Source organism: Rhinatrema bivittatum, chromosome 8 (assembly GCF_901001135.1).
Source record: "Rhinatrema bivittatum chromosome 8, aRhiBiv1.1, whole genome shotgun sequence".
NCBI lineage: Eukaryota > Metazoa > Chordata > Amphibia > Gymnophiona > Rhinatrematidae > Rhinatrema > Rhinatrema bivittatum.
Window position 1 is genome coordinate 208,008,698 of NC_042622.1, and position 15,931 is coordinate 208,024,628.

The following is a 15,931-nucleotide window of genomic DNA, read 5'->3' on the forward strand; positions in this document are numbered from 1 at the left end:
AGAGACAAAGAAACATAAAAAGTAATTCTCCCTTTTCAGGCCATTAACAAAGGGAGAAAGGAACGTTTCCGCATTTTCTGAAACAAACACTCGCTGGGAGCCCCCAGTGGGAGAACTCAACTTACTTCTCAGTTAGGACAGTACTAAAGCTAGCGACCTCAGGTGAGCAGAGTGGGGGGAGAGGACCCAGGTCTGCAGGCTTCAGGACAGCGGGGGCCCAGGCAGGGGCAGAGCTACAGGCCTCAGGTAAGCAGGACCTTGTAAAACGGTAGAACAGCGGGACTCGGGTGAGTGAGAAGGAGCTAGTGGTCCAGTCAGCCTTTTAGCCCCAGACTTTAGGCGAGTGACAGGGCCCATATGAAGAGCTTCCAGAAGATGGGGGCTAACAGCTCTGTAGTGCAAGAGTTGAGGGCCCGGGGTCATATGGTGCCACAAGTATAAGGAGAGTTTATCTATGGCCTCTGCTCCTCCTACACGCCCAGTTTTGATGGGCATGACAGTGAAACAGAGCTGCCAACTACACAGCTGCACAAGGACAGGCAAGTGTTATGTACTTTGAACAGGGCAGTGCTTGCTGAAATGAACGCACAGACCTGGGCATAGTAGTTGATAATAAACCGGGAATGAAAATGCAAAGCCAAACAGCAGTGGCCAGAACTGGACCCACAGTGTGTATTAAACTGGAGACAGGAATGAGAAACATGGATATCCTCCTTCCCCAGTGCGTGGCTTCAGTGCAGCTACGTTTTTGAGCACAGAGCTCAACCTTGGAACTGCACTCTCAGAAGAAACAGACGAAGTGCAAAGAAAGGGGCCGGAGGTCAGCCCAGTGGCAGTGCTGCATTACGATGAGGAGGTTCCTGGATCAGCTCTTCCAAACCCCAAGGCAGCGTTCACAGCCCCTGGACCCGGGGAGGAGGGAGACGTGCTCTCAAGGGTGGCACCTGGAGGCCAGGTTTGGAGCTCATGATAGCTCCAGGAGGAGGCCTGGCGCCTTTCTCCCATCCTCGAGACTCTTGCTGCAACGACCAGACCAGGGACAGTGGGAGGGAGGGAAGGAGGACCTATTAAAATACAGGGAAAATCCACAAGCAGTGGCAAATGAGTGCTTGTGGCACCCGATTCCAGCCCTAGTTCCGATCAAGCTGGAAGGGAAAAAAAAGCAGGAACTACCAGCCCCCCCCCCCCCAAAAAAAAACCAAACCAACCTAATACAGAGGATGCAAGGGCTTAAAGCCTGTCCAAATCAGTGCCTCTTCCGTAAGAGACAGCTAGCTGTGCGAAGGTGGGTTTAACTACACTGCCCAAATATCTCAGACCACCTGGCAAGGATCTCTCAGGGGATCTTTATGCACCCAGAGCAAAAGCTAAAAAAATATATATATAGACAAATAAGGAGCATCTCCCACTTTCAGAGGAGGGAACTCTGCACTCCAGACATCAGGGAACATTTTGCCAGCAGTGACTATGATGGCTAAATAACTTCAAAAGAAAACTGGCTAAATGTCTGGTGGGGAAAAAAAGAAAAGATACCTGTGAAAAGTGCTGATCCAGGAACCAAACAATTTTCACATTTGAGTTGGGAGGGACTTTTTTTTTTCCCAATGCCTCTGTAGCAGAACTGGCTACAGAGGCATTTCTTCGTCTCCCCCCAGTGGATTTCCACGCAGAGAAAACAGTTCAGCAATTAGGAGAAAGGTTTAAAAGGAACATTTGGTCACCTTTCAGTTTAATCAATACAGGTCACTGCAAAATCTAAAAAGTGGCACTGCATGCTCCTATTTCTCAGCTGCTCATAATGGGGGGCTCCCATTCACTTCCATAGACTGGCCTTACCCCAACTCGCAGGGTTCAAGCCACTGGAGAATCTCTCTAGGACAAAGAAAAAAAGGCAGATAAATAAAAGCAGCACAGAGCAGAGCTGCAGACAGCACACCGGGAGGATGGGGGGGGGGGGGGGGGGAGAGAAGACGGAAGAGGCCTGCCAGAGCTACAGACAGCATATTGGGGGGGGGGGGGGGGGCAGGGGTGAGAAGAGGTATGCCTGTCAACAGAGGACGCACAAGGGGGGGGGGGAATGGCTCTGTGCCTGTTAGTAGTGACAGAGGGTGCATGGCGGTGGGGGGTCTGGTAGGAGGGTGTGAGTGCGAGAGGCTGCGTGTGGGAAAGACTGGCTGTGCTTTAATGACAGACTTTGCTGGCGTGTGAGTACATGTTCGCCTAAGTGTTACAGTGTGAAGGTGAGTCACAGTGTGCAGGAGCCCATGAGAGCAGGAAGATAGCAGACCTCCAAACAAAAAATAACAAAACAACAGACAGCCGCCAAAGTAACTGTGCCGAGCTGAGGAATCTATACGGCTAACAAGCGTCCAAGGATGGCTACTAAGACCCTGCTCGCTGGTGGGGAGCCAGGAGGCGAGAGAGTGTCATGATCAGGAACCGTGGAACAACCCGTGAAGGGAGGCAGCAGAGCAGGGAACCGATGGGCTGGGAGAGAGCACTAATTTGAAGAGTTTCATTTCTATCCAATTTGACCCTGCTTCTCCATTTTGGGAGATTTAGTCTTCTAATGAAGGAACCCTGCACTTCTGTGACTCTCCAGGTGTACGATTGACATCTATGAGCCCGTAGCAGTCACCTCTGGCTGCTAGCCCCGATATGCAGGAAGCTTCCGGAAGAGAAGAAGGTCACACATTGGCTCTTTGGGAGATGAGAAAGTGCTTATGGACTACATGCAGCCCCCAGAGAACTCCTGCTTCCCCAGTTTGGGATTTATTAAGCAGACATTTATTTTAAAGGCTTACCGTATATCCTGCCTATAACAAGAAGTCATGTTAAGCGGATTATAAAAAAACATTAAAAATCATATTAAAAATATAAAACAACAAATTACCACCACGTACTTCACCCTTGCTTTTCTCATTCAGTAATGGTCAATCCTGTCACCCTTCTGTTTAAACAACTCCTGCAGTTCTTTTGCTCCCAGATGATAAAAATTAGTATCTGAGGATCCAGTTTAAATATGGCCACCAGTGAATGCCTCCAATTTTTCTTCTGCTCCTTCAGGCATCCAGCTCAATCTGGGACTCGGCTCCATGAGCCTTCATTCACAGCTACCTGAAGATATTTCCCCCCTTGCGGCGGTCTTCAGCTGGGGCCACCCACCAGGGGCTTCTTCCTGAACTCTGTCACTATTATGTGGTACCTGGGACAACCTCCCCTCCCCCTGCAGGGGCTGTGAGCACTGCCTACGCAGCATCCCCAACCCTCGGTCGTGAGCGTTGCCTTCGCAGCATCCCCAATCCCAGGCCAACCTTCGGAGCGGAAAACCCGAGCTGGGAAATTTAAGCCAGGTCCCTCCGCATGGCAGAGCCACCACGTCAGGCCCTGTGTCAGATTGTTTTCCCCCCCCCGATTCGTAAGACCGCACCTCTGTGCCTGTGTTCTGGAACCGGGACCACACAAGCAGCGAGTGAGAGGTGCGAGGACCAGGGGGTGTGACAAGTGCATTGGCCAGTATCAGAGGACGAAGTACATACAGCAGTACCTGCTCTTCAGGAGATTAACCAGGAGAAAAAAAACAACAATGCTACAAACAGTTACAAATTTTGAAAGACAAGAAAATCAGGAGGAAGAATGCAAAGAACGAGGCTTCTCTGCAGGCTGAGATACTTTTACCAATCCCTTCTTCAGAGTTACTGAAACCAGGGAAGGCACTTCAACAGATTTGCAGGAAATGTTGCTAGGAGTCACTACTGTGTGCAAGAGAAATGTCAGGGCCCTCCCAGGGACACCCTTATAGCTTGTCCCCCACCCCAACGCCATGGCCCTCACAGGCACACTCTACAGCCCGACTCCCACATGGCCTTCACCGGGACACTCCACTACCTTCACAAAGGGCTACCCCTTACTCAGTCATTGCATTGTATTGCCCGTAGGACAGCCTAGACTGGTACATAACTCTAACCTCGATGCTAAGGAACAGAGGGCCAGTCCCTAGAGGGTCGGGTGGGGAGCAAATCAGGGTGACCGGCCTAGGCTTTGAGAGGGGGGGGGGGCCCCCACACACTCCCTCCCCACCAGCAGGTGAGCAGCCGCTTCCTCTGCTGGCTTCAACCTGTGAGAGACTCTGGGGGTCCCCATGCGGTTCAGACTGAAGCCAACAGAGAAGTTAGCGAAGTGCTGCTCCCCCATCTCCTTCTGCCAGCAAGGGGCAGCAGCTGGAGAGATTAATCCTATGATTGTATGTGTGGGGGGGGGGGGATGTTCACCCCACTTAGGAAGATAAGATATTGATCTTTCCCACAGAGATGAATAAGTTTGCATGTGCTTTATATTTTTCCAATAACATAAGGAAACTTTAGACAGGGGCATGGGGAAGGATTAAAACTATACTCAATATTTGATGTGAGCTTTTAGATCAAAGTATTTAGAAACTGACTGTAATTACACAAGATATGTCTGCCTGCAACAAGAACCTGATATGCATTTTACTATCCTTGACCTTAATACTCATTCTTAGTAACAGGAAGGATAATTCCTAGAAACATACTCAGTGGAATACAGAACGTCTGATGCACAAACAAGAAGCTGTTGCAACTAAAAAATAGAAAGGAGACTTAGAAAACTTCAGGGTATCTGGATACTTGTCAAGCACTATATATCTCAGGTGCTGTAATTATAACTTTTTTGGTTAATGCATTAGAAAAGAACAGAACATTAAATCTGTTGCTCAATATGAGAGCTGTAACCTCCCAAGTGAATAATTTTATGGTCACTACATTCATTACAAAATTCTTGTGAATTCAATAATATATGAACATACGCCTGAACCCCCAACCAGGACACCCCTACAGTCAAGCCTCTATGGCCTTCACAGGAACAAACTACAGCTAGGACCCCCGCCCCCAATCACCTTCATAGAGGACACCCTACAACCAGGCCTCTATGCCGCGCCCCCCCCCCCCCCCACTGGACACCACTACAGCCAGACCCCTATGGCCATCATAGGAACAAACTAAAGCCAGATCCCCACCACCACCCACACACTGGGACACCCTGCAACCTGACACCCCCCCCCCCCAAGCCCTCACAGGAACCCTCTATAGCCTGCTCTCTCATGGTCTTCACACAGGGACACCCTGCAACCTGACCCCCCCCAGCCCTCACAGGAACCCTCTATAGCCTGCTCTCTCATGGTCTTCACACAGGGACACCCTACAACCTGACCCCCCCCCCCCCCCCTCACAGGAACCCTCTATAGCCTGCTCTCTCATGGTCTTCACACAGGGACACCCTGCAACCTGACCCCCCCAGCCCTCACAGGAACCCTCTATAGCCTGCTCTCTCATGGTCTTCACACAGGGACACCCTGCAACCTGACCCCCCCCCCCCAGCCCTCACAGGAACCCTCTATAGCCTGCTCTCTCATGGTCTTCACACAGGGACACCCTACAACCTGACCCCCCACCCCCCCCCTCACAGGAACCCTCTATAGCCTGCTCTCTCATGGACTTCACACAGGGACACCCTACAACCTGACCCCCCCCCCCCCCCCAGCCCTCACAGGAACCCTCTATAGCCTGCTCTCTCATGGACTTCACACAGGGACACCCTACAACCTGACCCCCCCCCCCCAGCCCTCACAGGAACCCTCTATAGCCTGCTCTCTCATGGACTTCACACAGGGACACCCTACAACCTGACCCCCCCCCCCCAGCCCTCACAGGAACCCTCTATAGCCTGCTCTCTCATGGTCTTCACACAGGGACACCCTACAACCTGACCCCCCACCCCCAGTCCTCACAGGAACCCTCTATAGCCTGCTCTCTCATGGTCTTCACACAGGGACACCCTACAACCTGACCCCCCCCCCCCAGCCCGCTCTCTCATGGTCTTCACACAGGGACACCCTGCAACCTGACCCCCCCCCCCAGCCCTCACAGGAACCCTCTATAGCCTGCTCTCTCATGGACTTCACACAGGGACACCCTACAACCTGACCCCCCCCCCCCCAGCCCTCACAGGAACCCTCTATAGCCTGCTCTCTCATGGACTTCACACAGGGACACCCTACAACCTGACCCCCCCCCCCAGCCCTCACAGGAACCCTCTATAGCCTGCTCTCTCATGGTCTTCACACAGGGACACCCTACAACCTGACCCCCCCCCCCCCCCCCCAGCCCGCTCTCTCATGGTCTTCACACAGGGACACCCTGCAACCTGACTTTCCAGAGATCTCAGAAAAGGAGTAGAAAGAAAGGATCACTGGCACAAGAGGAACAAGTTTAGTGCACCATTACTGTTTCACCAGCATACAGAGCATCCCACTCCCAAGAAACCAGCAGAAACAGGGAGCAGAAAGCTCTTTCAGTCAAGATCCCCTAAAAGCAAAGGGCAAACGATTCTTTAAAAGAGAGGGAGGTGGCCCCAGTGCCCCCTGAGGAGAAAGTTTTCAGGGCCTGGTGCCCCAGTGCATTGAAGCCCCTTTGAAGAGAGGCGGGGAAGTGGTCCCAAGTTACAAGTTTCCATTAAAAAAAGAGACACCCCCCCCCCCCCCAATTAACTATGGGCCCCTTAAAGTGTAGCCTGTAGATGAAGCTGAGCTCCGTCAGCTGCTCTTACCTGTAGCAGTTTCCCCTCTGCCGGCATCACTTCAGCTACTCGGGCAAAAACCCCCTCCAGCGTCAGGTTAGACTTTCCCGTGGGGTCCATTTTCAGGGGGATGACCCTGATGATTGCCTTCTGAGCGGCCGCTCTCTCAGTCTCCACCGCTGCTGCCAGCACCAAGCCCTTGTGCCCAAGTCCCGCCTGCAGTGTCGCCATCAGCAACCAGGGCCAGAGGGTAAGCAGCGGGGAGCGGCTCATACTGCCCACTGCGGCAGTGGGCGCTGGCACCCCATCGCGCCAAGGAATCCCTTCCACTGCTGACCAACAAGGGACGCCAGCGTCCCAGCAGGGCCCCCAATCTCAGCTCTCGGCTCCAGGTAAGAGAAATCAGCACGGCCGCCCTGGTGCCTTGGTCACTTGTCAGCCGTACCTGGGAGAAGCTGCATGGTTGCTGTTCAGAGCAGAACAGGTGGAAGGATTCCAAACAGTCAGCCCTCTCCAGCCTCGGCCTCACCCATCTTCAATCCATAACAGCCAGCAGCTACTTCAGTGACCATTCTGCCCCCATGGCAAGTCAAGTCTCAGTTTGCCAAGAACCCCAAGGTTCCATATTTGTCAAGTTTTCTGAAAAAGAATCATCTTCTCATTGACATCTCTCCTAGATAAGCAGGCAGGACTTTCTTCTGGGACTGGTACTTGCGTGCATGCAATGGGGAGGGGAAAAGCCCCTTGTCCAGGGCCTGGGACATGTGCCCACACTCTCCTGCACTCCCAGGGCTCCCTCTCCTTTGGCAGGATTAGCTCAGCCTGCAGCCTGCTGTTTACAGCTGAATTCTTTCTATCCAAGGCTGCAGGGCCCTCCTGGGAGGGGGGAGGGTGGTGGCAGGGAGGAGGGCTCTTTCTTGAATGCTGCAGATTTAAGGGCTAGGAGTCATGCAAGCACATTTTGCTCTAGTTTCCGGAGGTCTGGGAGTTGGAGGCCACAAGCGCAGGAATCTTCTGATGAGCAATTCTCAAAATCCATCAAAGTCCTAGGACGGGTTTTCACCTGCTGAGAACACCTGAGAGATGAGGGAGCTGCACAGAGCTAGGAAACTTGGAGACAGCTGAGGAAGGGAAAAAAAAAAAACAAATGAGAGAACATTAAAAACCAGTCTTAAACCAAACAATGAGGAGTCTCCTCTTCCACACAACTGGTGCAGATCTAGGAGTGGAAAAGTCCTTCCGAAGTATTACTGCGGGAAAAAAAAATGTAACAGATGCAGTACACCAAAAGCTCAAAGCGCACAAACCGCAGCAGCCTCTGCATAAACACTTCTGTCTCCACAGGAAGAGAGGAGAAAGCCAACAAGACACAGCAAATGTATAAAAATAATGACACTCAGCTCTTGAGCCAGTGCCAGCTGGGGAGAACCCAGCAGCACAACTTCACGCTATGCAAAACCTGATACACCAGGGCAGGAATAAGGGATATTTCCCAGGAATGGGGAGGCACACATATGGCCAGAACAGAAAAAGGATGAAATTTGCCCAGAATGGGGGGCAAACACAAAAACTTCCCTGGAATGAAGAGAGAGAGGATGCAGTCAGAGCCAGGAAGGGAGACTGTGCCAGGAGAGGATCCCCCACATAAGGGTGACTGCAGAGCATCCAAGTGAGACTGTGACAGGGCCCGGGACAAAGATAGCCCAGCAGAGGAGGGAGAGAAACTAAGCAGTCAGAAAACAGGAGTGGGTGACAACCCCCCCCCCCCCTCTCTTAGAGGGGCCCAGGGTATCCCTACCTGGGTTAGAGCAGAGGCATGGAGGGTGGGGAAGGGAGAAGGCTAGTGTCCCAACTTGGGGCGGAGAGAGAGGAGTGTGTTTCCCCACCAGGGAGAGGGGCATAGACCTAGGAGAGGAGGGATATGTATCCCCACCCAGGGAAGGGGAAGTGTTCCCCACCTGAGCAGAGATGGCGCAGGGGTTAGGGAGTGAGAGAGTGAGTCCCCCACCTGGGACTGGGGCACAGACAGGAGGGGGGGGGGGGGATGAGAATGTAGCCCCACCCAGGGAAGAGACGGGTTCCCCACCTGAGCAGGGGTTAGGGACTGGGGATACAGACAGGAGGGGGGATGAGAATGTATCCTCACCCGGGGCAGAGACAGGGGAGTATAAGGGCAGAGAGGGACGAGGGGAGAGAACGTGTCCCCCACCTGAGCAGAGACGGGCAAAAAGTGTCTCCACCTGCGGCAGGAGGGAGGGGCGAGAGAGTGTCCCCCACCCCCCACCTGGGGCAGAGACAGAAGCGGGGGGGGGGGGGCAGCGCGAGCGTCCCTACCTGGGATTAGAAAGCGCGCGCCGTGTCTCCGCGCTTCCTGTGTCCCGGGAAGGAAGTTTTAGGCACTCACCGGGAGCCGCTCCACAGGCCCAGCGGCGGACAGCCGGCTCTGGTGCGGTGCATTTTGCGGAAGTTGGCGGCGGGTAAGTGCAGACTCCGTCCGTCCCTCCGCCCGCCCTCGCTACCTGCAGCCGCCGACGAGCAAGGGTGGAGCTGCCGAAGGCGGCAGCCGCCGCGGCTCTCAGGCGCCTTCTGGTGGCTGCTGCAGTCAGCGCCGCTGGCCTGACCTGCAAAAGCGAAGCGGGGGTCACGGGCCCGAGAGCGTATCCATGCCAGCCTCGGCGCTGCCGAGTGACCCAGGGCAAGGAGGGCGTTTGGCCACTCCTGGCCTCATGAATTTACATCTCAGTTCAACTATTTGAATAGCAGGTTAGAAAAAAAAAACCAAACTGGATTTGGATTTGTTGGACTATTTGTAGCCCCTGATTTTAGCATCTGAAACGAACACTGCAAGTATCATAAGGCATCAGGAGAAGGTTTGTCAGAAAGCCCGGACTGGAATATACTGTTTATCCAGAAACTAATTTGCTTGGCAGTACTGGAACCCCTGCAGGCCACAGGCAGGAAGCAGAGTTGCCAACTTTCCCACTTTAGACCAAACCTGATCACTTCTCCCACTGACTCCCTCTTGACAGTTCCCTCCAGTGATGTGTTGGAGTGGAGTCCTGCCAGACCCTCTTTAAGTTATTTTCATGAAACAAAGGGTAGCTCACCCAGCCACAAAGAACTGGCAAGAGCTTCTTACTAAGAAACTGATAGTACATCAGGTATCCCTCTTACATATGACAAAAACCCTGGCCTATTGTCTCAGCATTGCAGGCCTAAGGTCTGAGCTGTGAACTGAGGATCTTCCTTTTTTGGCCTTTTATATAAGATTGAGAAGCTGTACAGTATTAAGGGGAAGGAGGTTTAATAATGCCCTGGCTAGTGACCCCATTAGAAACATAGTAGTAAATGATGGCAGAGAAAGACCAAAAAGGTTTATCCAGTCTGCCCAGTAAAATGTGTAGGGTTGTAATGACCTTTGCCAAAACAGGAAGATTGCGTTTCCTGCAAAAACAAAAAAGTGACAAATACTCAGAACTCTGCTTGACATAAGAACAGGAGATATGCTTTTCTGGGTCAGACAAAAGGTCCACCAGGCCCAGCATCCTGTCTCTGACAGTGGCCAATCTGGATCATTAGAAAGTACACAGCAGATCCTAAAGGGTAGATCCAATTCCTTCCTCCTCCTTCTCAGGGATAAACGGTAACTTCCCCAAATTCACCTGCTTAATCACTGTTTATGGGCTTTTCCTCCAGGAACTTGTCCAGACCCCAGCTATGCTAGATGCCTTGATCACATCCTCTAGCAACAAATTCTTTAATTATGTGCCTAGTGGAAAAAATACTTTCTCTGATTTGTTTTAAATCTGCTATTCATGGAGTGTCCCCTGGTCCTAGTGTTGTTTGAAAGGGTAAATAACCGTTCCCTATTTACCTGTTCCATACTACTCATGATTCTATAAACCTCTGTCATGTCCCTTCTGTCACCTCTTCCCCAAACTGAAGAGCTCAGCTTTTCTTTGTAAGGGAGCTGCTCCACCCACTTTATCGTTTTTGTTGCCCTTCTCTGTACCTTTTCCTGATCCACACCAGATTTCTGAAATGGGGCCGACCAGACCTGTAGACAATACTCAAGGTGCGGTCACACCATATAACTATACAGAGGCATTATGATATTCCTTTTTAAATAATCCCTAACATTTGGAAGCTCTAGCTCCTCGACTGGTGCATTTGACAGAAGCTCATGAGAGAGCTTTTTTTGGTTGCTGGAGCCATATTTTGGAATTCGCTCCCTGTATTGTAACAAGTTATTGAGTGCCATAAACTGTTCAAAAAGCAATTAAAGGCATATTTATTTAAGCAAACGTTTGAGCTATTTGAATAGCTATATGTTGTGGCAGAATTATCTGTTTTAGCTCCTGAAGGTGGCGTGATCACTGTCATTTTTGTGTTTTTTATAACTGGATATTTTCCTGCAACCCACCACAAACAGTGGGGCGTGCAGGTAACAGATATTTTATATAAATAAATAAAATAAAATTCTATTTGGTTTTTTTTTTTACTGCCACTGCACACTGAGCTGAGGGTTTCAACTTATTGTCCACAATGACTCCAAAATCCTTTTACTGGCTGGTGACTCCTAATACAGAACCCAGCATGGTATACCTACAGTTTGGATTATTTTTCCCTATGTGCATCACTTTGCACTTGTCTGCACTATATTTCATCTGCCATTTTGATGCCCAGTTCCTCAGTCCTGCAAGGTCCTTCTGCAGTTCCTCAGAGTTTGCTTGTGTTTTAACTACTTTGAATATTTTTGTATCATCTGCAGATTCATTCACTCACTTCATTCATTGCTCCCTTTTTCAGTTCATTGGTGTTCACATTATTGGCTGTTCTAGTGTAAATGGGGAAAAGCCAGAATGGATTTAGTAAAGAGAGGTTGTACTTTATTAACCTAGTAGAATGTTTTGGAAGTATGAATACGTATGTGGATAAAGGTGATTGATATGGGGCCCGATTTAAAAAAGTAGTTACACGCTTAAAATTGGGTAAATACACTACCCATGTAAGTGGCTTGTGAAAATTGCTACAATATATGCCATTGAATTATCCACAGGATATTCACATGTAAATGAACTTTGCATGGGTAAATGGCTTTTTAAAAATTGCTACGATAGTATGTTACATTTACAAGTGTAACACCATTTAAAATTACCTCCATAGTGGAGGTAGATGTTTGATAAAGTCCCTCATAAGATACTCCTCAGAAAATTAAAAAGTCATGGATAAGGACTATGACGTGATGTCTTACTGTGGATTGGTAACTGGTTAAAAGTTAGGAAACAAGAATAGAACTGAATGGAAAAAGTTAAATAGTGAGAATCTGTACTGGGGCCATTCCACTTTTCAGTCACTTCAAAGAGGATTACATTTAGGTACTGTACTGCATTTCCCTATTCATTAAGCCATGTTTATCCACATGACCAGTCATTTTGTTCTGTGCAATAGCTTCCACCCTTTTACTTGGCACTGAGATCAGGCTGACCAGTCTGTAGTGAGTTGAGGCAATCTCAGATCCCGTTTTGAAAATTGGCATTACATTTGCTACCCTCCAGGTATAGAGGCAGATTTGATTGATAGGCTAAAGATTACCAGTAGCAGGACTGAAATTTCATATTTGAGTTCCTTTAGAACTCTTGGGTGAAAACCAGAAGGTCCCAGTGATTTACTGCTATGTAGTTTGTCAATTTTTATTTTTTTTTAGCATTCCTTCCAGATTCACGCTGATTTAATTCAATTCCTCTGAATCGTCACCTACAAAGAATGGTTCAGACATGGGTAACTCACCTTAACATATTCTTTGAAGACCAAAGCAAAGAATTCATTTAGGGATAGATTTTAAAAGGAGCATGCGCGGCCTACCTGTGTGTGCGCTACCTGGCACACACATGTACGCCCGATTTTATAACTTGCGAGCGCAGGCGCGTGCAAGTTATAAAATCAGGGGTCAGTGCTTGCAAGGGGGTGCACCTTGCACGCGCCGAACCTCGCTGCCTTCCCCCGTTCCCCCTAACCTAACCTTCCCACCCCTTCCCCTAATCTTCCCCCCCCCAAATTGTTATCTGACCTTTTGCCCCTGCTTCTGGGCAGGCGCAAGTTGCATGTGCTGGCAGCCTGCAATGGCCGCTGTGTCGGAGGCCTCCGGCCCCGCCCCACCACCGGACCACCCCTTTAGTAAAGCCCCAGGACTTACACGCGTCCTGGGGCTTTATGTGCGTCGCCGGGCATTTTTAAAATAGGCCCGGTGCGCAAAATCCCCCCTACGCGCGTAAATCCTCTGAAAATCTGTCCCTTGGCTTTTCTGCTACAGCCTTATCTTCCCTGAGTATGCCTTTTACACGCTGGTCTCAACTGGCTCAACTGTCTCCCTTGCAGTTTTCTTGCTTTTCTTGCATTTGAAAAAGTTTTTATTATTAGCTTCAGCCTCTTTGGCAAGTCTTTCTTCAAATTCTCTCTTGGCCTTGGTCAAGTCACTTTACCCTGCATTGCTTCAGGTAAAAACTTAGGGCCTGATTTACAAACAAGTAAATTTTCAAAGGTCTGCGGGAACAAATACTGGGGTTTACATGTGTAGCTGGGCCTTGCGCGCCCCGCACATTTTATAACGGGCATCTCCAACGTGGCTGGCCAGGGGTGGGGTCTGGATGGGGAGGGGCGGGCCGGGACAGTGCCATTAGACATTGTCTCAGGGAAGTGTGCACCGGCAGCCAGCCAGTGTGCAGAGATTACTGCTGCTCCAGAGGAACAGGAAGTAATAAATTAAAAAATTTGGGGAAAGTCAGGTTAGGTTTAGGGGGTGGGGAGGTAAGGGGACAAGGGAGGAAGTTTAGGTAGGTGGGGTAGGGAACTGGGGGAGGCCTGATTGCGTCGTCGCATATATTTAGCGAAAATTCGCCCTCCCCCTGTGCGCGTGGCCATCAGATTTTATAATGTGCACGCCAGCACACTTGTTGTTTATTTATTTATTTATTTATTTATTTAACATTTTTCTATACCGACCTTCATGGTTAAATACCATATCAGGACGGTTTACATCGAACAGGGGTAAAAATAACTAGGTAAAGGAAGAAACAAAGTTACATTAAACGAGGACCGTGAACTTGGAAGCTTAGGTAGCTGGAAGAAAAAAGATAAAGTTAAAACAAATTCCGGACTAGAGATAGTTCGGATTAGAGTTATATGTTATAAAATCGGCACGTCTATGTGCGCGTGCCAGGAACTGCATGCACATGGATGGGCACACGCTGCTTTAAAAATTGACCCCTGAGACTTTCTCCCATTCTGTGTCTATAGGAAACTTGTTTAGCAAATGAGGTCCTTAGATTGTAAGCGATCTGGGAATAGGGAAATATCTATAGTACCCGAATGCAATCCATTTTGAAGTGCCAGAAGGCACAATGTAACTCAAATAAATCAATACATTAATTCATATTTGGCATCTAATTTGGCAGTGCTTATGTGCCTTCCTATTTTCCTCCGTATGTCCTGCTTTTCTGTTTTTTTAAAGATGCCTTTTTTGTTTTGATGGCCTCTTTCAAACATCATGTGGCCATGCTAGCATCTGCCTATTCTTCTTTTGACCTTCTTTTAATTTGTGGACTCATTTTTTTCTAAACTTTCAAGATGATGCTTTTAAATCCAGACTTTTAATCCGTGCAACTGTTCCTTTCAGTTTCCTCCTAACTAGTTTCCTCATATTATCATATTCTCCCTTTTTAAAATGATATGTTATTGCGGTAGTTGTATTTCTTATTTTCCCTCCAGTGGGTATCTCAGATTTGACTGTATTATGATTACTACTGCCAATCGGTTCCACAACATTACCCCTTACCCTGGAACCCTCATCCCAGTGACAACCAGATGTAAAGTAGTGCACCCCCCCCCCCCCTGTTCTAGGACCAGTTGTTCCATAAAGTGGTCATTTATGTTTTCTACTTTACTGTATTTTGATTTATAGCCCACTTAAATTTGAAAGACTATTCCTTTGAGTGGAGAGCAAAACCAAAAGGCACATACATAATCCAAGTAAGTTTACTAAATAAACCCAAACTCAATAACATCAAATTATACATAACACAATAATACAAACTAAACAAAGAAATAAAATATGAAAATGCATATAAAATAAATACACTAAGAGCAATAATTACCAAAATTGTTGTAAAAAAAAATCTCTCATTGAAACTGCTACCTCCCTGACATGCTCTGATAAGACATTAATGCAACTGATACTGAGCTAACTGAAATTTCCCATCATTGTTAACATAGCAAATGATGGCAGATAAAAACCCAAATGGTCCATCCAGTTTGCCCAGCAAAATGTTAAGGGTTGTAACTGCCACTTTGTGCAGGTTACTCCCATTTTATTTATTTGTTTGTCATCTTTTGGAACCTCAAAGTGGATTACATACAGGCTTCCATGCTTGGCAGCCTATCTAATCTCTGTTAGTATTTCAATCTGTTTCATTATCCTAGTCATGTGGATGGGAGTATATTCTCACTGCTATACTTGTCATCATCACACATGAATTTCAATCCATAGAGACTGTGGTTAGTTTCCTATTGAATCTGTATCCTACTTGACTCTTTGCATCTAGTTTTACCAGGATCATTTTCAAAGCAAAAGCATGTTTGTAACTTTCATTTAGTACCACATCACCACCACTTCTATCTACTACCACTACTACTAAACACTACTCGACATGCATAGCACTGTACAAAAACATATGAAACAGTCCCTGCTCAGTAGAGCTTACAGTCTATTCAACACAAACATAGAGGGCTTTGTCATTTTGATACACTTTGTACTCTGAGATGTCTATTATTTCAATATCTTCCTCTAGAACCACATTCACTCTAACTCACTGCTTGAAACAATAGATTTGTAATTTGCTGTTTATACAATTTTAAAATAAATACATAAACGAATTCTCCCATCTAATGTTTTACATTTCTTCCATTTGCATACTGACACCTAAGTGTATTCTTTTTTTTTTTTTTCTCAAGTCACTTACTAGCAGTTGATTCAGGAAATTTGGAATCTTTATTTTTCACAATACTTATTGTCAGGACAATCAAGTTTCCCTTTTTTTAAATGGCATCCTTTGTGGATTCTCTGCTCCAAACCACACACTCCCGAGTGACTGTTGACGTTCCTCCATGGGCTAGTGTAAAAGTCTCTTTTTTATTGTTAGTACCAGCAGCCAGGTTCCATTGTGGAGCCCATCCTGCCAGTACAGGCTCCCCCCTTCCCAGACAGTTCTCCAGATCCTAATGAATCTAAAGCCCTTCTCTTTGCACCATTGTCTCATGAATGTATTGAGACTCCGGAGCT

The 15,931-nt window shown here is 48.3% G+C and overlaps 1 protein-coding gene across 6 annotated transcripts in view; it reads right to left on the minus strand.

Moving 5' to 3' along the window:
* The window catches only part of RNF43 (ring finger protein 43), a 92,374-nt gene extending 83,140 nt beyond the window's left edge, over positions 1 to 9,234 (minus strand). The window contains exons 1-2 of one of the 6 annotated variants that reach the window (XM_029612816.1): positions 8,999 to 9,232; positions 6,625 to 7,715 (exon numbers count right to left, since the gene is read on the minus strand). In XM_029612816.1, the coding sequence (XP_029468676.1) occupies positions 6,625 to 6,867 (243 nt within the window). In that variant the 5' untranslated portion in view covers positions 6,868 to 7,715; positions 8,999 to 9,232. Of the gene's footprint in view, positions 1 to 6,624; positions 7,716 to 8,392; positions 8,537 to 8,740; positions 8,784 to 8,928 lie in introns of those variants that run through there. The other 5 variants (XM_029612812.1, XM_029612813.1, XM_029612814.1 and 2 more) reach the window with 5 other exon arrangements.
* Positions 9,235 to 15,931: the final 6,697 nt, after the last annotated feature.